At 35.5% G+C, this 24,969-nt stretch overlaps 1 protein-coding gene across 5 annotated transcripts in view; it reads right to left on the reverse strand.

Annotated features, from left to right (window-relative positions):
* Positions 1–24,969, reverse strand: part of TNNI3K (TNNI3 interacting kinase) — a 280,116-nt gene that overhangs the window by 188,972 nt on the left and 66,175 nt on the right. For all 5 annotated transcript variants that reach the window (XM_028489254.2, XM_028489256.1, XM_028489255.1 and 2 more), the window contains 2 exons: positions 8,119–8,217; positions 3,969–4,107 (listed from right to left, as the gene is read on the reverse strand). In XM_028489254.2, coding sequence (XP_028345055.1) covers positions 3,969–4,107; positions 8,119–8,217 — 238 coding nt within the window. The remainder of the gene's footprint in view (positions 1–3,968; positions 4,108–8,118; positions 8,218–24,969) is intronic.

Below are 24,969 nucleotides of genomic sequence, written 5' to 3' on the forward strand. Positions count from 1 at the left end.
CGAACCCGGTTCCCCTGCATCGGCAGGCGGACGCGCAACCACTGCGCCACCAGGGAAGCCCTAGAATTACTTTTTTAATGATGAAGGATTGGAAGGAAAAAGAAGGCAAGATAAGAGTTAATTTCAAAAAGTTCAAATATAATCATCATTTAACATTTAATGAACACTGGTTTAGGCCTTATAGCTGCTATATTTGTAGACAATAATTCTTATTTTATCAACCTGCAAGATCTTAAGCCAAAGGGAAATCTTCAACAAAGTTCCTGAACTCCTCCTCCCAAGACTGTTATTGAAAAATAAATCTTTGAATCTTTTATATTAATGAGTGGCTCAGAAGGAAACACTTCCTTCAGAAGAATTTTCCTGGTTGTTTTGATTATCTTCCTTTTTAAGATACTTTCCCTTTGTTCACATTCTGTTGGAAGCCAGGGAAAGTCAATACCATGAGTCAAAGCTTGAGGACAGCAGGGAGTCCAGGGCATCAGGAGGTCACATGTGAGTTCTTGAGGGCCAGAGGGGACATTGTAACGCAGAATGAAGCACAATATTCCATTAATTCATAATTTTCCTTTAGCCATACCTGGCCCCACCCAACATTATTCTTCTCTAGTTGAATCAATAAACTTCAAAGCAGACTCTTTACTTGGTGAATTACCTGCAATGGCCTAGACATTATTCCCATCAAAGAAGATATAAATACCAACCAAAGGGACAAGCCAGGAGAAATCTGCATCAGACGCAGAGTTTATATATATATATATATATATATATATGTATATATATATATATACCTGTATTCCTGCTTCAGTCCTTCTGATCCCTTAATTTTGTCTTGGACCAATTTGCAAAAACAAAAAGTGCATATATTATTATTCTTACCTGAGGAAAACTGAATGTATGAATGATATTCTCTTTGCTCTAACATCTTATTTAGAGATTTAAGTAAAGGAAAATTTCAAGCAAAGGAATACATGTCAGTCATTATTAGGAAAATATTTGGTCACTAGTCCTCTACTTTGAAGAGAGTATATGTTCAGTAATGTCTTTTGAAAGAAAGATTGGATGAATGGGTAGGTAGCTGGATGCTACTTCTTGTTTATTTCTGCTCATTGATCTTAAAGATAAAATAAAAATTTCCATATTAACCCAGCAATGTTAGGACATCCCACCAGCTCTCTAAAGCAACTCCCAAGTGTGTCTTAAATACATTTTCAGTAACAAATCTGTGTGATAGTTCTGACAAGACACATTTTTTAAAATAAATTACTTCTCCTTACTGACCATGCCCTAGGAATATTTTTGACTTTCTCTAGTATCCAGTCCTCCAGTTAAGAGAACTATAGCATTCAACATTCAGATGACAAAAAATTAATAGTTTCTGAATTTAACATTTTCCATTTTTAACTTTATTAAAATGATAAATTGTGAGAATTGTGTCTCTATTTTCCTCCTATGGAGTCCAGCAATATTTTGACCTTTTCAATCTCATTCGATAAGCACTGCAGTTCTCCTTTTTAATTGCCCTACGAGGTATAAGGAAGAAGACTAGAGACTTAAAACATATGTGACTGAATAGGTCAACCTCACAAACATGAGGAACATGCTTTCGGAAATACATTTTGGCTAATTTGCAACTTGAATTTATTTTCATTTGTGACATTCTGTTACCATGGAAACATGCTGTAAATACCAGATTTCAAATTGCGCTCCTTTTGGGGTCATTCATTTATTCTTCCCCTTATGTACATTAACCACAGGCAAAGTCCAGATCTAAAATAAATCATCTGGAGGCTTAGATACATTTTGGAATAAGTAAACCAACTGATAATAAATCTTGTGCAGTGTCCACCAGCACAAAAGATTTTCTGATTTATTCTTTGCAATTGGTTGAAGTGCAAAAGGGACTTAAATATCAAGTGTATATTAGAAGGAAGTAAAAATACTTAAAAATCTGAGTCATGTCACTTGATTTTTTTAAATGATTGAGTAGGAGGCATGTAGTGCTTGTGTGAGTCAGAAAGAAAATGTTAAAAATTACATCATATGACGCTGGTATGTACCGGGAATACGGGTGCAGTACACATTTCAATGCCTCTTGTAGAAGAGTCCTTTGATCCTGGAGACATGCTGATCATAAATGACACTCATTTTGACACCACTGAGCTTTGGAGTTTTGCAGAGGAATAAAAGCCTGAGGTTGGCCTTGATAATAAAGGAAAAATGTGAGTGGTTCCTGACCCCTTGGAAGAGGGAGGCAGTTTCAAAAACAATTATGTGTTCGGTGATTCACATTGGTGTACCTCTGCCTATCCTAAACCAACAGAATCAAAGAGACTGCCTAAACAAGGTCCAGACAACAGCATTCCTTGCATTCTGACAACACAAGTGGTTTATGATAATGCTATAGAAAAAATTCCTGAGTTATTACACACTGGCTCAGAAAATGATACAAACTACATTTCTCAAACGTTACCAAATAAAATGGCCCTGTTTCCAACATTGAAATGAAATTGCCCTAGCCTTTTGCTACAGTTGTCTCTGGGAGCCTTTGTGTTTTCCTTAGAGTAATGAAAACATTGATTAGTTTTATTAACTGAATATCAATCTCAATTTTGGACCAAGGAAATGGCAGTTCTATAGATCTGACAACCTTGTGCTTTTGGAAATGTGCATCATTTCTGCTGCAAAGGCCAGCAGTTCTTACAGCTGGGCTTTTAATTAGGTCTCCTGGGGGTCAGTGGAAGAATGCTGGATATGCCTGAGAGAATTTAATGACAAGATGTAACTCTGAGTGAATTTGTGTCAAAAAATTAAGTTTGTGAGGAAGAGGAAAAAAAGAGAAAGAAAGCTTTTTTTCAATACTTTCAATTTTCCAAAATTCATTTTGTAATTAAAAAACTAAAAAGTTGCAGGAAATCCTATTCTACTAAATGCATCTAAAATCTTTCTGTGTATTCTAAAGGTTTTTTCCCAACCTGATCACATTCTAACTCTATTTCCACTAAAAATAACAGTAGTATAAAATACTGGGGAGGATGTGGGGAGCAACTGGAACTCTCATATATAGCTGTGGGAGTGAAAAATATTGCAAACACTTTGGAAAGTTGTCTGAAATTTCCTAAAAAGTTAACCATGCGCATGCCCTTTGATGCAGTAATTCTCTCTCTCTCTCTCTAAATACACGCACGCACGCACACAACGAAGAGCGATTAACACATATATTCACAAGAAGAACTGAATGTTTCTGGCAGCTATATTCACAAAAGTCAAACACTAGAAACATTTAACCTTCCATTACAAGGAGAATGGATAAACAGTTAAATTGTGGGAAATTCACAGAATTTTCGGTAATAAAAAAGAGCAAATTATGATTCATGCAACAACATGGATAAAAGTCAAAATCATCTTGTTAATCAAAAGAAAGCAGTCACAAAATTACATCAACTTCAAGAACAGAAAAAAAGCTAACCTATAGCAATAGAAGCCAGAATATTGATTATCTTTGGTGGTGAAAGCTATTTACTAAGAAGTGAGCAACAAGGAACTTTCCAGGTGAAATATTTTCAACTTTCCAGATGAAAATATGTCTATATCTTGATCTGGGTGGCTTTTACATGGGTGTATCCACAAGCAAATATTCACTTAAGTCAATATTCAGTTAATATTTGAGAATTTTGCTATGTAAAATTTACCTCAATTAAAAAAAGATTAGTGAATAACAAAAAGTAGGAAAAATTTAGGAAAACCCCTTACTTTTACTGCAGCACCTAATACATTAAGAGTTGAGCTAAAATATGTAAAGAAGGATTAACATATAGGTTTAATTAATATATTAAAAATAATAAATTATGACTTGTGGAATGAGTACAAGATTAATCAACTTAGATTATTCTCTAATAAATAAGTAGAAGTAAAAAGCATACATAAAGTAAAAGATAGCAAATTTCTTCTTCTAAACATAATCTTACCATCTGCTTTGTTGCCTTCTTCCACCAAGAGTTTCACAATATTAAAGAATCCTTTTGCAGATGCTAGGTGGAGGGGCCTATCTCCGACTTCACCGCTTACATTTACATCAGCACCAAATTTCAAAAGGAGGCGGGTTACCTAAAGGATCCATGCATTTGAAATTAGCATCAAATGCCAAACAGTAATGCAATGCCTTCAGCAATATGGAAGGAGACATACCATTTAGGTTTTCTCTTGGGTAATTTTTGCCTGAAAATAACAGAAAATCCTAACTCAACTGGCCTAAACAATAAGGAATTTATTATTATATCACCTAGCAAGAAATCTAAAACTGGAGCAATTTCAGGGTTGGGTCTTCATTGTATCAATACATAAATAATCTTCTCTCAAGTCACCCATAATCTTCTCTGAACAATCTTTTCTAAAGTCTCCTTCTGGCCAGAGCCAGCAGTGCTTACTTGATTCTTGATTTTCATAGCGGTCCCATACATAGGTCACCAATGGTAATCTTGCTACTGGGGTTCTGGGTGCTTTTTTGATTTGTGAGTAAACAGGAGATAGCCACATTAGCCCCCAGCATCTTCCCAAATTAGCTGAGATTCACATCCAAGAGGACAGAGAGAGATGAAGTAATAAACAACTCAAGAGTTTCCAGGGGTTGTTTCAGGTAATTTATGGGATCCCTTCAAATTATTTATATATTCACTTAGGAACCTTCCAAATAATTTATCTAAAATTGACATTACCTCCCCTGTGAATTTTAGGACTCATCATAGTGATCCCAAGAGATAAGTTAGGATGCACCCATGCCATTAAAATAACAATTATGGGAGGACTCCTCAAAAGTCTTGACCATTGTGGCATCAGCATAAAAGTGAATTCAAGCTCTAAAACTATTTTGTGGCAGCAAATAAATATATCTTGAGCAGAAGCCTCTCAAGAATATGGTATATATTCGATAGAAATTCTAGGCAAAAAATTAGCTGGGTGGGATACGGGAAAACTTCCTATTGCGTGCAGTAGGTAAAGAACAAAGGTTCTGAAATTGGGCTTCTGCTTATTAGGTATGTCACCTTGAATAAATTATTTGGCCTTTTGAAAATTCAGTTTCTTCGTTGCTAAAATGGGAATGCCTCATAGAGTTGTTGTGAGAATTAAATAAGTTATTACACATAAAGCACTTAGAAAAGTGCCTGGTACTCAATAAATGATAGCAGAAGTGGTAGCACCAATGTGGAACACGTGTATTTTATCTATTTCTTAGCTAATGGGCAGACCAATACTTAATTCAAGAGAAATCTGAACAGTAGACATTTAGTCTCAAGAACCTTGCACTCCTAAGCAGATATTTCCACTTACACAGGCTCCATAAATTCTGATTATGTGACTTTATAATGGACAGATTTAAACTATTTTTGAAATCGATTGTCTATTAAGCACTATTATTATATACCTAGGAAATATTGCTGTTGGTAAAAAACATCTACTCTTCCACTTAAAATAAGTAAATAAGCAAATGGCAAGGAACATGGCACATTAGGCACATTTATATATCGAATGTGCCATTCTCCTGTCAGCATATTTTAGTAAATGACAATAGCTTCCATAAATTACTTATGTGCTGTCTTTGCACATAGTAAGTGAGTCCCTTATCATAAAAGGGCCATCCACATTTTAGCATAATTTTATAATACTGTGACTATATATTCAGGGAAAGTAAACAAATTTAGCTCTCCACACAACATGCATAGAAGCTCTTTATGTTTCTGCTGGGTCATGAGGTTAATCGTCAAAGAGGATGACTCTACAAATAACAGGCACTGTGTATATCCTGTCTGTGCCTGAAGTCAGAAAAGTATGAAGTTTTTTCACCACCTGAGTTTTGGACCCAGTACTTTCAGAAGCATTTTCAGTGCTCAGCTCTCCAGGGCACCCCAGTGCACTCTGAGCAGCATATCAATGAAATGAGCAATCTTCCCTAGCTAGAGGTCACACTTCACAGGTCTGAGACTGTCCAGGCACATGCCAGCCAGCAAAGAAATAAAGGCACAATGACAAGAACAGCACAGAGACACAAGTAAGTTAGATTTGCAACTTGGGATCCTCAGGCAGTGCAATGGCATGACCTGTACAAAGATAAAAAGGTATAATTCTGCTGCATGACCGAGACCAGATCTAGAGAGATAAAATGAGGAAGAGTAAAAACAGAATGTCAAAAGAACAGTTAAGTTTTGATTATCTAATTACATTTGTATTTCTGTTTTATTTGGTTCTATTGAGTTTCTTGAGTATAGCTAAAAGACAGTGTTTGAAAAGAGCATATAAAATTTTTCTTTCAATATGTTAAGGTTGAAAATCAATGGACTGTGGAATTATAGCACCAGGCCTTGAATTCTAGCTCCACTACTTCAGTAAATGGCCTGGACTTTATGATTTCTCCCATTGATAGAAGAGGGATAAGAAGAGGCTCTTCAGTACAACAGAATGAAGATTGGCTTTGGGATCAGACAGACCTGAATACATACTCCAGCTCTTCTACTTATTAGCTGCATGACTCTGGCATGCTATCTGACCTGAGTAAGCTCCATGTGTATCATTCATTAGAAGGGGTAAATAACAGCTGATTTTAGGGTTGGGGCAAAATTAGAAAAATATCCACATAAAGGTCTTAACATAGTGCCTGTCCCATAGTATGAGTTTGCTCACATGGTAACTCTTATTAAGTTCATAAGGTTGTCATGAAGGTCAAACGAAATTATTTGTTGAATGATGCTACATTGTAAACTTTAAAGCATTCTATACATATTATTACTTAATTACAGATTATCAAAATTTATAAATATGTTTCTGATACATAACTATATATTTAAAGCAATTATATATTTAAAGCACATTTAGTGATTGTTTTTTGTTTTTTGTTTTTTTTTTTTCCGGTATGTGGGCCTCTCACTGTTGTGGCCTCTCCCGTTGCAGAGCACAGACTCCGGACGTGCAGGCTCAGCGACCATGGCTCACGGGCCCAGCCGCTCCGCGGCATGTGGGATCTTCCCAGACTGGGGCACGAACCGGTGTCCCCTGCATCGGCAGGCGGATTCTCAACCACTGCGCCACCAGGGAAGCCCTAGTGATTGTTTTTTAGTTTATCTAGGTTATTCCATATATTAGTTTCCTGTTGTCACTGTAGCAAATTACCACAAAATTATTGGATGAAAAAAACACATTTTTATTCTCTTAGAGTTCTGGAGGTCAGAAGTCCAAAATCAAGGTGTTGGCAGGTTGCATTCCTTCTGGAGGCTTTCATTTCCTTACTTTTCAGCTTCTACAGGCTGCCTGCATCCCTTAGCTTGTGGACCCTTCTTGTATCACTTGAATGTACTGCTTCCATTGTCACATCTCCTACTACTCACTCTGATTTTCTGCTCTCTATTATATGGACCTTTGTGATTACATCAGGTCTACCCAGATAATCCAGGATAATCTCCCCATTTCAAGATCCTTAACTTGATCACATCTGCAAAGTCCCTTTTAAGGTAACATTCACAGGTTCCACAAATTAGAACGTGCACATGTGAACATATTTTGGTACACACTTTTTAGCTTACCACATGCCAGGTCACTAGAAAAGAGGAAACTCCATTTCTAAAAGTTATCTTTTTTCAGAGAACTTTTGGAATGGGCTTTATGATTTGTTTTATTGTTAGTGTTAGTATCATCCCAGTGACATTTGTTGAGCATTTGCCAAACAGTTTAAATTAATATTTCATCATAACAGCAACCCTATGAGGTAGGTACTATTAATATTTTTTTCATTTTATAGACAAGAAACTGAGGATCAGGGATATTATACAACCTACACATGGTCATAAAGCTAGTAATTTTTCAAATTCAGGCCGATTTCTATAGCCACACACTTACCCATATACTCTACTGCCTCCCTCGTGTACTAAAGTAGTCAGTAAAAATGTATAACTTGGTAGCTGCTATGTTTCTATGGATCTACAAAAGCTCTTCAAGGGGGGAACTGATGAGCAGATGGCAAAACTAATTCAAAGGGTATCTTAAATATCCTTTCTTTGAACCTAGTACAGTTCAAGAAAAGCCTGGAACACTTAAGTGATGCCCCAGGCTTCGGAAATGCCACTGACTTACCTGTTCATGCCCATAGTATGCTGCAATGTGCAATGGAGTGAAAAAAACTGCATCTTGAACGTTGATGTTAGCTCCATGTTGCAGTAGTACATCAGCAGCCTAGACAAGAAAGAGAGCTGGGTTAGGAGATTCACTGGTGGCATCTGCCCATCAAAATTCATTTTACAATTACAATGTACAACTCTTCTTTGGGGGTCACCATCCTAAAACAAAATTTTCTTCCATCTCCCTTCTCTGCAATCTCCAATGGCTTGCTTTGGCCTAGAAAATAAAAACCAAGCCCTTCACTATCACATTCAAGGGCCTCTCAATCTGATGGTATCCTTTTAAATGTACTCCCATTACTCCCTTTCATAAACCCAATTGTACTATCAAACTGCACTCAATTTCCTACTTCTCAGAGTCTCTGTTCACATTATTTCCTCAGTCAAAAGTTCTCTTCTGTCCAATCTACAGATGTTTAAACACAAGCTAAATGCCATCTCCTCCAAGATTTCTTTACTTTCCCTCCCTTCATTGCCAACTGACTTGCTAAAATTAAGTCTTCCTTCCTTTTAAATCTCATTTAACTTTTTTCATGTCATTTAGAACATTTAAAAATTTATATACATGCCTTATCCTTATTAAAGAGCAAATTCTTTAAGGACAAAGTATATACCAAATTCATCTTTATAATCCTACACTAGCATGTTGCCATGCAAATAGTAATCATTCAACAAGAATTTGTTGAATGAATGAATGAATAAACAAATGAATGAGTGAAAAAAACTAGCAGGAGCTATTGGCCAATGAAAGGCACAGATTGCCAACAAATCTGCTCACCCTTTAGATTTCTTCTACTAAAGGCTCATCTCTAAGACTCTTTTCTCTAGAAAACTGATTGAAATCATTTCCTCCAGATGTGTTCATTTTCACTGTGAATTTTCCTAATGCACTCTCTATTCTTCAGTTGGTAAAATAATACACATTTGGGGAAATTTTCAAAAGTCTGTTAGACTTAGAAGAGAGAACATGAAGATGAGATCCAAGAGCTCAAGGAACATATGCTCCCACACCTCTTCTGTTCCTAGAAACAAATTGCCTCCTAAGTCAAGTTTCCTTGCCTGTTTGAATCAGAGCCCTTCAGAAGTGGTGAGGAGTCATGGACATTACATAACAAACCAGTATGTTTTAAAGAGGAAGAAATCAAGAATCAAAGGAATTAGGAAATTTCTCAGTCATGGAGCAAGTCAGTGTTAGCAGTGAAGTGAATCTCTAGTCTCTCACCTCAAGCTTTGTTTCCAAGTGCTCCAGAGTATTAAATAGTTCATTCATTCAATCATCCATTTGTTCATGTGTCAATACACCATTTATTGAGCATATATGAACTGAAATGATGTTAATTTACATGATTATTCTTACAATTTATTCAATCACTGGGATAGCATTAGAACTGATTGTAATTGTCATACAAAGAGAAAAGGAGAAAAAGCTGTTCTTGTTGGAACAGCTGAAATTTCTGGTGGGTTCAGAAATATAATAAGCAGGTGTATAGGCTTCCATACATTCCAAGAACAATGCTTTTTGCTAATATTTGGATATTGCTGACTAATGATCAGCAGAATACACAATGTGTATGGTGAGTTGTTTTTCTAATAAAAAATTAAAACTACAATTAACATTTATTGAGGGCACATTATGTATCAGACCCTGAACTAAGTGCATAAATGGTAACTGGAGTGCATCTGTTTCACTCCAAAACATAGAAAGACATGTTCTACTCTCCCATTTTAAAGGTGAAGAAACTGAGCCTCAGGGAGGCTTTGTAACCTATTTGAGGTCATACAACTAGTAAGAAGCAGAACTGGGTTTCAAATTTAGGCCTGTTTGACTTCGAAGTTTCTTTCCATCAGGCCCTTCCTGTGACCTTGATCTCATTAACACTAACCTTTAAGTAAATGAACTAACTGACTCATTCTCAGATAAGAGGAAGCTTTCTGTCAGTAGAAGCTTTGTAGATTCAGCTTGGAAAGAATGCTGGAGCCATTTGTATCAAATGTCTGGTATCTTAGACTTCACATGCCTGTGAGCTCAATCTTGGGAACCTTTAAAGGAGGTCACAAACGATCAAGGTAAATGAAGCTTTTTACAAATTCTCTTATTTTAAATATAGCATAAAAGAAAGTAGACAGCATGAATTTTTATTGCAAAAAGGATTCTCAAATGTTAAAATATAGAGCCAATTTCTTAGGCATAGTTCTAGAACTTATTTTCATTCTAAAAGATAATGGCTTTTAGGCTTGAATAAATAGTCCAAAGCAATTTTTTTTTCCTCCTAAGTTTGCACTTATCCAGTCATTCAGGAGGTCAGTCTTTTGGCTGAACAGTCATTAATTATGAAGTGTTGGCCTTCTAAGAAACTTTCAAAATGTAAGTTTTAATGAAACCACACAGAGTCATTATTGAACTATAGGCTTTATTTAGTTTGTTTTAAAATTCAAGGAAATATTTAACTATTGAGAGCAATGTACACTGGAATTATCTGAATAATTTCACAGGTTATTTATATAAGTTGAATGCATTTATTGATTCTTATATTTCGAGTCATGATAGGGAGTGTATCTCCTAGCAATCTTATGCGGATATAATGTATTGTGATATACAAATATGCCTGTCATGTGGTTAAGACAAATGCACTCATATTAATGTGTAGGCTGGAACATATATCTATCAAATCATTTTAACCATGCTTCCCCTCCAGAACCAGAAAGAGCTGGTAGGTCAACTACACCTTTTTTCCACTACATGAAGTCCCATGAAGTCACAAACTGAATCTCTTTTATTCACCACTATGCTAAGGGTAGAATAGGCATCCAAATAGTGGTTGAATTGGACTGTATTTCTAGTTTAAAAAAAATAGGAATATATATCTACCATCAGTCAGAAGGCAAGTTAAACATTAACAATTAGGACCCAATTATATGATAGAAATTTTAAATAATTCAATTCAACAAACATTTATCGATCATTTATTTTTAATTAACCTTTAGCAAATCCCAAGTGCCTACTGCATGCCAGGAACTGCGACTGGAGTTTTACATACACTGTCTCATTAAGATTTTTGCAGGGCATAAAATTCTGTTATATTAAAAATTTTTGAGAAAATACATAGTTTTGATTTCTTTCCCCCCAAACAATAACAAAACTACTGGTGAAATTGTATACTTGAAACAAGTCTTATCACAGAAAGGATATCTTAATAATCTTTAAACTCTTTATAGAAATGAATTTTATCATACTTAGATTTGTATAACTGACATATATATCAGTAATATTATTATTAAAGAACCAAGGGGCTAATAACTTGGGCTAGTAACTTGGTATCCTTTACTGATGGAAGGAATAAGCACCACAAATGCCTATCATTAAGTGGTTGTTTTACGAGCACAAAAAAATGGATAAGAACCCTTTGTTTTGATAGAAGGGAATTACTGTATACATTACCCTTTAAAGATATTTTTATTTGCCAGTTGACTCCTCAAAAGATCCAAGTAGAGTCTCTTCAATTTCCAGGTTGTAATTTAAACACTTATTCAAACATTCTGCTCTTTCTTCCTAGAAAACCTCTGTTCTCTTTCTCTGCCTATAACATACCCAGTCTCAAGGCCAAGCTCAGTTCCCAGGTTCTCTGAGAACCATCCACAAATCCTTTACTGTATTAAGCATTTCTTTCTCTAAATGCTTATACTATTTATCCTCACAACTTAATCTTTTCATTAATTATCACTGTGGGTAAACGATTATTATAATAATATCAATTTTTTAAAACTATTTTTTCATGTTCTAAGCTTGCCTCAATGAAGTATAAGAAGGTTTGACTCCAGGTTAAAAAGATTTTTCACCTGAGGCACTGGAGTTTAATCCTTCTAACTAAAATAGCCAGACCTCATGATTTAAAATTCCAGAGATTTAAAAAGTAATGCCTACAAGAACAAAGGTCCTCATTGTTCTTGTTTGCTGAATGTTTCTCCTACAGTATGACTTTAACTTATTGACTTGGTCCCATTTGGCTCTCCCTCTGAACTTCATCTCATGAAAATCAATGACAGCGATGGAGAAGAAAAAAACGGCTGTATCAATAGGAACTAAATGTCTCATGGAAGAGAAAGTAGAATAAGGTAAATTCTACATGGGATAAAATGGCAGTCAATCAGATTTGAAATTGCCAAAATTAAATATAGTGTCTTATACTACCAAGTAGACCTTCAATAAATATCTACACTTTGAAATTAAATTTTTCTGGGCTTTAAGTGATATCTCATTTCCTATGACTTCTTTGGAGTCCTCCTCAAATTCAAACTTACACTGATGTTTTCCTTAGGATTTACAGTTTGTTTAAAGCTATAGTTTTCTCTTCTGTATATCTTTATCTAACCTTTATTACTGAGACTTATAGAGAGCAGAACCATGAAGGTATTCTGGGTTAATATCCATTTCCATTTAGTAGAAAATCTGTATTATCAAAGCTTTAGAGGAAAATGTTTTCTAAAGTTTATGTCTCAGGAATTCAAAATGATTCCAAAGATATTAACATGCAAGTGGATTCAGATTTGAAATTTTTCAATTATTTCCAGTTCTAACTTTCAATAACCAGTTCCAATTTTGTCCCATAGAACCATTGCCTTCTCTCCGAAAATTTTCAATTTCTTTTGAGAGTAGTCTATACCTTTCGTTCACATATCCTCATCTCCTATTCAATCCTCAGCCCACCTACAATCTGACTTCAGACCTCACTGCTTCAGGGAAATTTCTCTGGAACATGACATCAGAGGCCTACTAATTGTCAATTCCAATGGACACTCTTGGCTCTTTTCCTTATTTTAATACTTCTCCAGCATTTGTTACTATCTGTCTTCTCCTTAAGATCTGATCCTCCCTTGGATTGATTGACATAACGATCTTTGAGTTTGGTCCCTACCTCTCTGCCAACTTCTTATTGTTCCTCTATAGAGGTGACTCTTCTGTTCATCTCTTAAGTATTTCTTAAGTGTTGCTTTTTCCTCACTAAAACTTGTTTTCTCCTGATTTCCTTTGTCTGCTTTAATTCTCTTGTATTAATTAAGTTAATACATGGAAAGAATTTGGGACATATTCTTGGTAAGCTAAGAATAAGTATTCAGTATGTGGTAGTTATTAGCTGTCTTGCCTTATACATTCTCTAGTTGATTCTATCATTACTACTACTACTGCTACTATTTCTACAACACACACACACACAAACATACACACACACTCTCTTCTCTCTCCAGCTGCATGTGTTTTTCCCAGACTTCCTCTAATACAGGGTCTACCTTATTTGGCAACTCATAGTCTGGTTATATACTTCCCCTCTATTTCCCAATTACTTTTACTCTGGGTTTATACTGTCCTCTGCATTGATCTCATCTCTATCACTAGCCCTTTGATATTTGTTAATGTGAATGAAGCATTAGAATGTGTGCTTTGAGAATATCTATGAGCTAAATGAGAATATCTCATTTAATGCTCACAACAATCTCATGGAATTGTTACTAACAGCCCCATTTTAAAAATAGGAAAAATAAGGTTAAGAATTACACAGTTTTAAGGAAAAGTACCAAAGTTTAAATTCAGATCTATAGGAGTCCAAAGCACCATACTACCCCATACTGTTTTTTTGTTTTGTTTTGTTTTGTTTTGTTTTTTTGTGGTACATGGGACTCTCACTGCTGTGGCCTCTCCCGTTGTGGAGCACAGGCTCTGGACGCACAGGCTCAGAGGCCATGGCTCATGGGCCCAGCCGCTCCACGGCATGTGGGATCCTCCCGGACCAGGGCACAAACCTGTGTCCCCTGCATCGGCAGGCGGATTCTCAACCACTGCACCACCAGGGAAGCCCTGGTTTTTTTTAAATTAAAAAAATAAATAATTAATTAATTTTTGCCTGTGTTGGGTCTTCATTGCTGTAGGCGGGCTTTCTCTAGCTGCGAGCAGGGGCTACTCTTCGTTGCGGTGCATGGGCTTCTCATTGCAGTCGCTTCTCTTGTTGTGGAGCACGGGCTCTAGGCGCATGGGCTTCAGTAGTTGTGGCACATGAGCTCAGTAGTTGTGGCTTGCGGGCTCTAGAGCGCAGGCTCAGTAGTTGTGGCACGTGGGCTTAGTTGCCCCACGGCACGTGGGATCTTCTCAGACCAGGGCTCAAACCCATGTCCCTTGAATTGGCAGGTGGATTCTTAACCACTGAACCACCAGGGAAGTCCACTGTTTTTCTTCTTATGTGTGCTTTTATTTGGGGCCAGCTAGCAATTCCTTGCCATCTCAGATAGTTCTGTACAGGATATAGCTCTTGGTTGATGTTGCTCTTCAAGGATTTTCAAGGATACCTATAGAGCCAGTATATCAATAAGAATGATCCTGACTTTGTAATTGTTTGCAGATGACTGAAAAATAAATAAAGTTAAAACTTATTCTAAGTAGAAGTTGTATGTTAGGGATCTTGAAGAGTTATATATACAATGACAAGAAGTTTAGGATTTTTCCTAAATTTTTTCCATACGGGGTTTCACCAAGAGATTTCAAGTAGGAGCAAAATTTATTCTGATTTGCATCTTCAAAAGATCCTTCTGGTAAGAGTCTAGCAAATGGATTGAAGAAGGAGCAAAACTAGAGTGATCAGTTAGCAGGGTCTTGCAGTAAGTTGAAAAGAAAGAGATAAGGATAAAAATTATCTGAGGTAGAAGTAGTGGCCTAGAGATGGAGAATTGGTGTTAGAGACATTAAGATGGTAGAATCACATGACTCAGCATACTGGGGATGGGGAGAGATGATGGAAGTTATCAATAAATGATGACTGTAAAAGAGGAAGCCTATATGGGAAAATGAGGATGAGGATAAAATTGTGTCTAATTCATGAATTTACAAAGTAGGAACATTACCTATAGTTTCTTATTTTTCTGTCTAGGTATTTTATTTATTTATTTATTTATTTGTTTGTTTGTTTATTTGTTTATTTATATAGATCTTTATTGGAGTACAGAGTGAAGTAAGTCACCTATAGTTTCTATCTCTCCGATTAATCACTTGTCATAACTAGTTTCTTCCAATTCCTCTTAGCAGTTCATTGTGATCTTTTCCAACACCACAGCTGTTTCAATTGGGGTCAATCCCTCAATCAAGATGTGAATCTAATTCTAGAGCTTTCAAACAACTACCAAAAGCTATACCAGTTAAAAATACCAACAATTGCTTATCCATTTGGATTCAAGGCTTACATTACTTAGCATTTTAGATGGTAGCATTGCTTTAATTTAATAAGCACTTCTTTTGACTTTATGCTCTATTTTCTGTAGAATTTTTTATTTTTATGTATATATACTGACTTCTTGACACCCATTACAACTGTTCAGTGAGAACTGTATCATATAGTTATAGAGGGTTTCACTTCAAACACTCTTTTTGTAATGAATTTTTTTTAACCTGACATAGCTCTAATTAAATATTTGAGTACAAAAACTTATTGGAAAATAGTTTCTTCAGGCTGTCACAGAAATGAGGTTCTCATGTGATCTTTCTCTTATTATCTCAGGTTAAAATTAAATTTGGTCTGAAAATTACTCAGAAAATGATTCCACAAGATAATATTATCAAAGAAATTAAAGGGAAACTCCATATTCTTAAGCTGTAGAAATACAGCTTAAAGATATAGCAACTTATATACATATAATAAAAGAATTCCATTGATTATATAAATCCATAGCTTCTCAGGAAATTATGATAACATAAATAGAAAAGCTGGTGGATGAAGAGTGATGAGAAGCCATGAGGCCAAGGCTGGAGATACAAGTGGTACCATTTTAGAGAAGTAATAATTAAAACTAGGAGATAACACCACTTCCAGAAGGTAAGAGGACATATTTGTGGGATATTTATGGCTAAAAAGTGGGAAGGAAGGGAGCCAGCAAAGGAAAGAGAAGAGTCATCCAAGAAGGAAAGGAGAACAAAGGAATGCCTGTTAAGGAAGCCCATGGAAGAGAAACTTTTAAGAAAAGAGGGGCAAATTTTTCTGAGCCTTTCAGCTAATCATCATCTTGCTGTGCTATTTTCTTCCTTATAGATATACTTTTTTTTGCAGCATTTCCTTATGTGAGGGTCTTATTTTAAAATCCCTGGCTGAGAAAACAGGCTTTCAATGTTCACTGTGTTATGAATACATCATGTTCTATGCATTTCAAAAGCCACAATTTTTTTCTTATGAGGTTTATTTTTATAACTTGCCAAAGGTCCAACATTTTTCACTATATTGCAATTGTAGAGACTTGAAAACTGTAGTACAAGTTAGGCTCCCTCTCAGTGATGTTCCTCCCCACACTGCACACACCCTGGACATTATAATCATGGAGAGGTGCGAGTACCATCTGACAAAGAGTTTTCTCATGACTTTTGTTCTCCAGCCCAAGTCACCTATTGAAAACATGTAATTTGCCTCTACTTGAAAAATCAACTTCTACATTACACTTTGAAGGTGAGTTGCAGTCAACTAATAGAACATAAGAAGGAACACATAAAGATTTTGGCTCTTAGATAAAAATGAGTAATAAGAATCCTTCTAAAAATTATTTCAATGATCAATTAATTTCCAGCAGCTAGAATTTAAAAACATAAAAGACAGCATCAACAGTTAAGTCTCAGGTTCAGGAGTTAGTCCTGTTACGAGCACAGTATATGGAATATTTAGTGCTTCCCTTTTTGAGCTTCCTCATTAATTAAGCCAGAAAATTCACTATTTGATGAACTGCAAGATACTATCTTAATTTGTTTTAGAACAGCAGATGTAGGTAATCAATTACATCCTACAGGCTCTTTATTTAACAACATAATTGAAAATGTTGGTCTGCAATAACTTAGAACAAGTGACACAATGATATTGGTAAATCCACAGTTGTAAAAATATTTTAACTGATTATGAAACAGTATGCATTGACAGGTATAGAAATCAATTATAGATAATTTTCTTTCTAGATAAGAAGTTTATTAAAAGAACACACATCGGGGGAAGGGTAAGCTGTAATGAAGTGAGAGAATGGCATGGACATATATACACTACCAAATGTAAACTAGATAGCTAGTGGGAAGCAGCTGCATAGCACAGGGAGATCAGCTCGGTGCTTTGTGACCACCTAGAGGGGTGGGATAGGGAGGGTGGGAGGGAGGGAGACGCAAGAGGGAAGAGATATGGGAACATATGTATATGTATAACTGATTCACTTTGTTGTAAAGCAGAAACTAACACCATCGTAAAACAGTTATACTCCAATAAAGATGTAAAAAAAAATAATAAATTTAAATTAATTAAAACTTCAAAAAAAAAAACCACACATCATTCAGTCAGAGACCTATTATCAGGACAGAAAACAGTAGGAATAATGGTGGTAAATGTATTAACCATTCCATTGGTCATGTTAAACTAAGATAAATACAGGGTGACTAATAATTGAAGCCTACAATGAAAATGAAAAGAAGCGTAATATCAAATCTGCCCAAGTAATTTTGGCTTCAGACACAGAAAGGGCCAAGAAATAACTGTGGGTGGTACTCAAGCCCAGACTTCTCAATCCCTTCACATGTGTAGCAAATGGCAGAACCTGGATACAAAGAAACCTAGGCAGGCTGGTTCCAGAGCCCACATACCTAATGACTATGCCATATTATACTGCTATAGCCAAAAAACATTGCTCTAGAATCCCAGTTTCTCAAACATTTCAAACAATTTTTCAAACTTTTACTTAATGAACTCAGCATAGTACTCAGCAGGGGTACTATGATAGAATTGGGTTTGGTGGCACCTGAATGTAAGGGGCATGAGCTTAGCACTCCTTCCTTTCTCCTTGAATAACCTCTGAGGTACCACTGGAATGCTAGACATCCAGAGAGTGCATACTGGAAATCATTGTTAAACAAAAGAGAGTTGCTAGTTTTGGAGAATAGAATTGCCACAATATCTACCTGCTAGTCCTCTTTGATTCTAAGAAAAGACAGGGCCAAATAACATGAGTATAGAATCATGCCAAGTTTCTTGGGTTAATAGAGCCCTTATCTTCCAGACATAACAAATAATCCCTCTATAAATCCATCTATGTATATATTTGTTATTGTTTTTGAGAAAACATAAGTGGTATTGCTATCTATGAGGTTAAATAGTACCCTTGAGTGTGGGCTTGACATTTCTCATGAATAGAGCATGGCAAAAGTTATGGAATGTCACTTCCGAGATTAGGTTACAAAAAGACTGTGACTTCATCTAACTTGCCCTCTTTTGATCTCTCCATTACTCTCTCTGATAGAAACCAGATGTCTTATTATGAGCTTTCCTATGAATAGGATCACATGGCAAGGCACTGATGCCTCTGGATAACAGCCCGGGAGGATGAAGCCTGCCAACAGCTACAAGAGTGAACGCAAAAGTGGATTCTCTCCATTTAGTCCTTGAGATGACTACAGCCCCACCCGAAACCTTGTGAGAGACTCTAAGTGAAGGGACCCAGATTAGGTACCCTGAGATTCCTGAGCTACAAAAATGGCAAAATAACAAATGTTTGTTATTTTAAGCCACAAAGTTTTGGGATAATTTTTTATGCAGCAAAAGTTAGCTAATATACTATTGTGCCTGTCAACTCATTACTAAAAATATCCAGGTCATAACTGACTTCTACATTAAAATAGTTACCTACTGCCCACTTCTGAATATTAAAAGAGGAATAGCAGTTCAAATCAACAAATATTTTTGAGCACCTAAGTTTTCTAAGCAGTGTGCTAGGTTCTGGGGATCAAAGATAAATTGTTCAAAAGCAATATACAGGTTAGTAGAAGAAACAAAACGACATGACTACGATATAAAGATGGATTTGATGGAGATAATATATGGTCTATCATAACAAAAGAAAGGAGGTATAAGTTATAAATTTGGTCTGGGAATGATAGATAAATATGTAGAGGGGGAATGTACCTGGAAATTGAAGTAGAAGTTTGCTAAGTGAAAAAACGAAGATCAGTCAATTCATTCATCCCTCAAACATATTTGATCATCCAACAGTACCTAGCACAGAACATATGTTTGCCAAATTCTACTATTTCTTAAAATCTACTTCAAATTCTACTTGCCTCATGAAATCTTTTTAGACCTCTAGGTTCATTGATGTCATCACTGAGACAAGTGATTAAATATCCCAATAGCTTTAGAAACACATTGAGGCTTTATAAGAAGAATTTATTATAGATACCCTCCCTGGAATTACTGAATCAGAATCGCTAGATATTAAAAATCTGCATTAAAAAAAAGCTTCTTAGATACATCCATTATGGAGTAACAAGGACTAGTCTGGAGAAGCTAAGGTAGCTAAAATTCATAAGACAGAGTACTAGACACAAGAAAGTTGCATAAAGAGAGAAATACAAAGATCTGCAGAAGGTATCCTTAGAGGGTAAAGCTGAGCATTGATTAGAGTGTGCTTGTGAAGCAACTACAGCTGACTGGGAAAAACACTAGCAAAGATTAGTGATAATTTTGCCCAGCGCTCACACAAGGCCAGGGATAATGCCTATTCTCATCACCCAGACTGGAAAAGCTCATGATTCATGGGGCATTGGGTAAAATACTCACAAGAGACTTCCCTCAGTACTCAGTAGTTGGTTATTAGCCTTGCCCTGAGCACTGCTCCATTCTCACCAAACAAATCTTAAAAGATAGACCTAAAAGGAGCAAATTGTTTCTAAGTAAGTTAACTGCATCCCGGTAGAGATGGAGGAGTTGTCTTAAGACTATTTACAGGAATTCAAAATATCTAGCACCTAACAAAATAAATTTTATAATATCTGGAATCCAATCAGAAATTAATAGGAATGAAAAAGGCAGGAAAATATGACATAATGAAAAGAAAGAGTAATCAATCAAAACTGACCCCAAATTGATTCAGATGTTAGAGTTTTCAAACAAGGAAAATAAAATAGTTATTAATACTGTATTCTATATGTTTAGAAAGTAGATGCACAAAAGATATAAAAATGACCAAAATCAAATTTTGAGAGATGAAAGCTATAATATGGGAGATAAAAATGCACTAGATGGGATTAGTAGTATACTAAACTTTACAGAAGAAAAAGTTAATAAACTTGAAGATACAGCAATGGAAACTCTATTGAATGAAATATGGAGAGAAAAGAGAATTTTGAAAAAATGAAAAGAACATCATTGAGGATCTGGGCAACATCCAACAGACAAATGTACATGTAATTGAAGAGGAGACAGAAAAAAATATTTAAAGGAATAATGGCAGAAAAATTTCCAAAGTTAATGAAAACTATAAACCCACAGATGCAAGAAATTTAATAAACCCTGAACACAAGAAAAAAGAAGAAAACTATACAAAGATAAATCATAATTACATTGCTCAAAATCAGTGATAAAGAGGAAATCTTAGAAGGAGCCAGAGAAAAACACACATTGAGGGGCAGAAATAAAAAGGACAGAAGATTTCTTGTCAGAGATAATGCAAGTAAGAAGACAGTAGAGTAATAGGTTTAAAATACCAAAATTGAGAAAAAAAAGTAACTTAGAATCCTATATATAGTGAAAATATCTTTTTAACACAATGAGGAAATCAAGTCTTTTTCAACCAAATAATATTATGGGCAAGATACTTGAACAGACAGTCCACCAAAGAAGATATACAAAGGGCAGATAAACACATAAAAATATGCTTAACTCATTGGACATTAGGGAAATATAAATTAAAAGCACAATGAGATACCACTCATTCCCTATTAGAATGGTTAAAATTAAAAAGATTGAATATACCAAGTGTTGCTGCTGAGGATATCGAATAATTGAAACCCTTATGCACTGCTGGTAGGAATGTGAAATAGCACCACAGTTTGTCAAAGTACAATCACTTTGGAAACAGTCTGTCAATTTCTTAAAAAGTTATATATAAACCTACCAAATGATCTAGCCATTCTACTCTTAATATTTGCCCAAGATAAATAAAAGCACATGTCCATACAAAGACTTGTACAGAAATCTTCATTGCAGCTTTATTTGTAATCCCTAAAAATTGGAAAGAACTCAAATGTCCAGCAACAGGTAGATAAACACTGTGGCATATCCAAACAATGAAATACTACCTACTGACTAGACATCTTATTTGATCATTTATCATGTAAATGACATTTAAAATCTTCACATTTATGGATCCACAACCCTCCACCTCCCATTTTACACACACATACACACACATGATATTCTTCCATTGTTCCCCATCACAATGAAGTAGAAATCCTTTATTCAGTTGCCGACACCAGAAACCCAGGAGTTTTTGTTGACACCAACTTCTCCTACATCCCACTCATAGGTAATCCATCACCAAATTGGTTTGATTTTTACCCTCTAAATATTTTGCAAATCTGTTCTTGTCTCTCCATCTCTACTAATGCCACCCATACCCAGGCAATCATTATAGATTATTGCCTCCAAATATACCTGCCTGCATAAATTCTTCAAATTCAGTTGATTTTAAACATTGTAACTAGAGTTGTTTTATCAGAATGGAAATCTGATCATGTTACCACTTCTTAATGGCTTCTCATTACTCTTAGGAGAGAGAGAGAACTCCTTAACTCAGTTTATCATCCAACACAGGGAGATTTTGAGAGTAAAAGGGGGTTCACTTAATTACACCAGGTCAACAGGTATGAGCAGGAACTTTCCTGAGGAATCAGGAGTATGAGTCACTCTACAAATAAATCCATTGGTCACCTGGTCCCCAGCCTTTTTCTCCATGTTCTTCCTTTTCCACCACATCCCCCAACTCTATCAGCTCCATCCACACACACACTTTTACTGTCTCCTCGATGTATTTCCTATAGTCAGAAAGTTTTTACACATATGATTTCCTCTTCCTGAAAAGCTCTCTCTGTGTCTCAACTTCTCATCTGTAAAGTGGAGATAATAATTCTACCTATTCTGAAGGGCTGTTTAAAGGATTAAGAGTTAATGTATGTAAAACACTTAGTACTTAGCTAGCACTAAAGGTAATTGTTATTGTTATTACTGCTACTATCAGTATTATTTCTTCTTCTCTTTACTTGCTTAACATTTACTTAGGTCCTTGAGCTATAAGCCAAATTAACAGTTCCTCAGAGATTCACTCCTAACCTCAATGACTATGGACATATTCATTTAACAAATGTTAATTGTGTGTCTGAGGACAACAGAGAGAAAAAAACAACAAAGGTTATGTCTTTGTTGAGCTTATATTTTAGCACAGGAGACAGATGGTAAAGCAGAGTAAATAAATAATAGGCTGTTATATAATGATCAGTGCTGGAGAGAAATAAAAGAGGAAAGAGATTAGAGAGTACCAGAGATTTGATGTTTCATTAAAAAAGGATGATCTGGGAAAACCTTATTGAGAAAATTCCATTTGAACTAGGATCTTAAGAAGATAAGGGAGTAAGATATTCAGTTAGTAAAAAAAGAGTAATCTAGACAGTGAGAAGAGCAATACAAAGGCCCTGAGGCAGGAGCATGCCTGGTATGTCTGAGGAACTTAAGGTTGAGCAACAACAAATAATAAAAAGGTGGAAGTTACTTTTCCAAATTCTAAATGAAATACATTTTAAAAGGCTCACTCAGGCTGCCTTGTCAGAATAGGCTGAGGGGAAAGGGCAGAAGAAGGGAGACTAAATTACCCTCTTTAAGGCATAGAACCATGGTGACATTCATAGCTCTTATTACAGTGGCAATTTTGTTTGTTTGTGTGATTCTTTGATTGCCTATGTTTTCCACCAGACTGTAAGCTCTGTGAGACTAAGTTTTACTCATCATTAAATTACCAGTGCCAAAATACAGATATTGGAACCTATTAGTTCCTCAGTAGATATTTGTTGAATAACTGAGTGAAAGAAAGAATGAATACATATTATTATATTCTACTTTTTGATTTCTTTACCAGATTGCAAGCTCCTAGTGGCATTTAAAGCTATATTTTATACTTCTGTCCATTTCTACCACAACTAGCCTACGTTCTTGTGTGTAAATGCTCAATAATCATTTACTGACTTGATTTGTTCTTCCCTAGTCAATTTTTACATCTTCTACACTATAAATATCCTTGAAGAAAAATTTGTAGAATAACAAAAGGAAAGTTTTATGAGTCAAGATAAGCCTTAAAAAGTCTAAACAGGGAACATGAACTCTTAAGGTTTACATATTGCCAGAAACTATGAAATTCACACAAGGGAGAACCAATGATGATTTTTTTCTTGTCTTTTGGGAAATAAGACTTTATAATAGAAGTTTATTTATAATCATAGCTGTAAAATTGCCTCTAGGAAAGCAATAATAATGGGGCAAACTATCTTGTTTTCTAACAGATCCAATTAAAAGAAGAAACTAAAACTCAGTCATATTTGTCAAAAATACACTGAGAAAATCAAATCTATAATATTTACCAGTCAAGTCTCAGTCCAGTTACTAACGTTGCAATGTACAAATGTAGACATTTGTTGACTGAAATATGCAATAATAATATATTTTGCTTGGGAATACTTGATACATTTGAAATGCACAATAAATACATTATTCATTCTCTAGTGGTTCTTTGGTGGGCTGAAAATATATAATGTTTTTAAACACCAGGCTTAGGAATAGCAGGCCAATAATGGACTCTTCACTGTCTCTGATTACTTTTTCTTCTCTAAAGACACCTTTACTTATAAACTTGCTGTTATGAGCTCTCTTTCATTATGCCACAAATTCCCATTACTAAATCAGGACAAAACCTAGTTTCTTTCTATAAACACTTTGTATGCAAATCATGGACTATGTAGCATTCATATAAGAGAGAAGTTCCAATGAGTTGTGGCTTCTTTCCAGAAATACACTTCCATATGCTTGTATTTTGGTCACAATTAGTGGAGGTTTAGTAAAAGTTATTTTGTGACCCTTTCATGATAATTATTGTAGTAATTATAATTATTATAATAATCCCTGACTCTCATTTTAATTAAGATTCTCCCCTTCTCCTCCATGGAACCTTTAAACAGTGACTAGTGAAAAGGCCAGATGCCATGATCTCTTCTTTTCCTAACCATCCAATCAAGGTGATGATAAAGACAGAAATGGCCAAAAAGACCATATGGCAAGGTTAGCTTGACCACTTTGCCAATTAGAAAATAGTCCAGAATAATAAGGAATTGACCTCTTGATCTAAGCCCTCCTCTTAATTTAAATTCTTTGTTTATTTAGATTGAAAATGAAAAAGACCTCATCACCATCTTCTAGTAAGTCTGCAAAGAAAATAAGATCAGTCTTCAGTAGATTTAACTTCAGTAGAAGACACCCTGACTTTTGTCCTTATGTTTTGTTTGCCCTTAACTTGTCTCTGCTGCAACTCCATGAACACATTCTGTGATAAGCCTTGTATCTTATATAAATGTGTTGCCCTGGACCCAAAGCAGCCAATGCCATACACTATAGGACATGTACATCTTGGGATAGAGGATCACTGAGAAGCCAGAAGGACCTCCAGTTGCTGGCTTCTTAGGCAGGTGACTGATTATAACAAGTGAGACTGATGTTGATTTATCCTATTTTTAATAATCTATAAAAGAGAGGTTCCACTATTTCTCTGTATTTATGTCTCCCTCTGGACTTGCTTTTTATGACCATATGCTTCATAAATTAAAAAATAAATAAATGAATAAACATATGTAAATTTCCACACAAGAAGTATCAATATAATAATCAGATATCCCCAGAAAAGCTGTTCTTCTTTTAAAAAGCAAGGAAACAGGGAACTC

Source organism: Physeter macrocephalus, chromosome 4, assembly GCF_002837175.3.
Source record: "Physeter macrocephalus isolate SW-GA chromosome 4, ASM283717v5, whole genome shotgun sequence".
Classification (NCBI taxonomy): Eukaryota; Metazoa; Chordata; class Mammalia; order Artiodactyla; family Physeteridae; genus Physeter; species Physeter macrocephalus.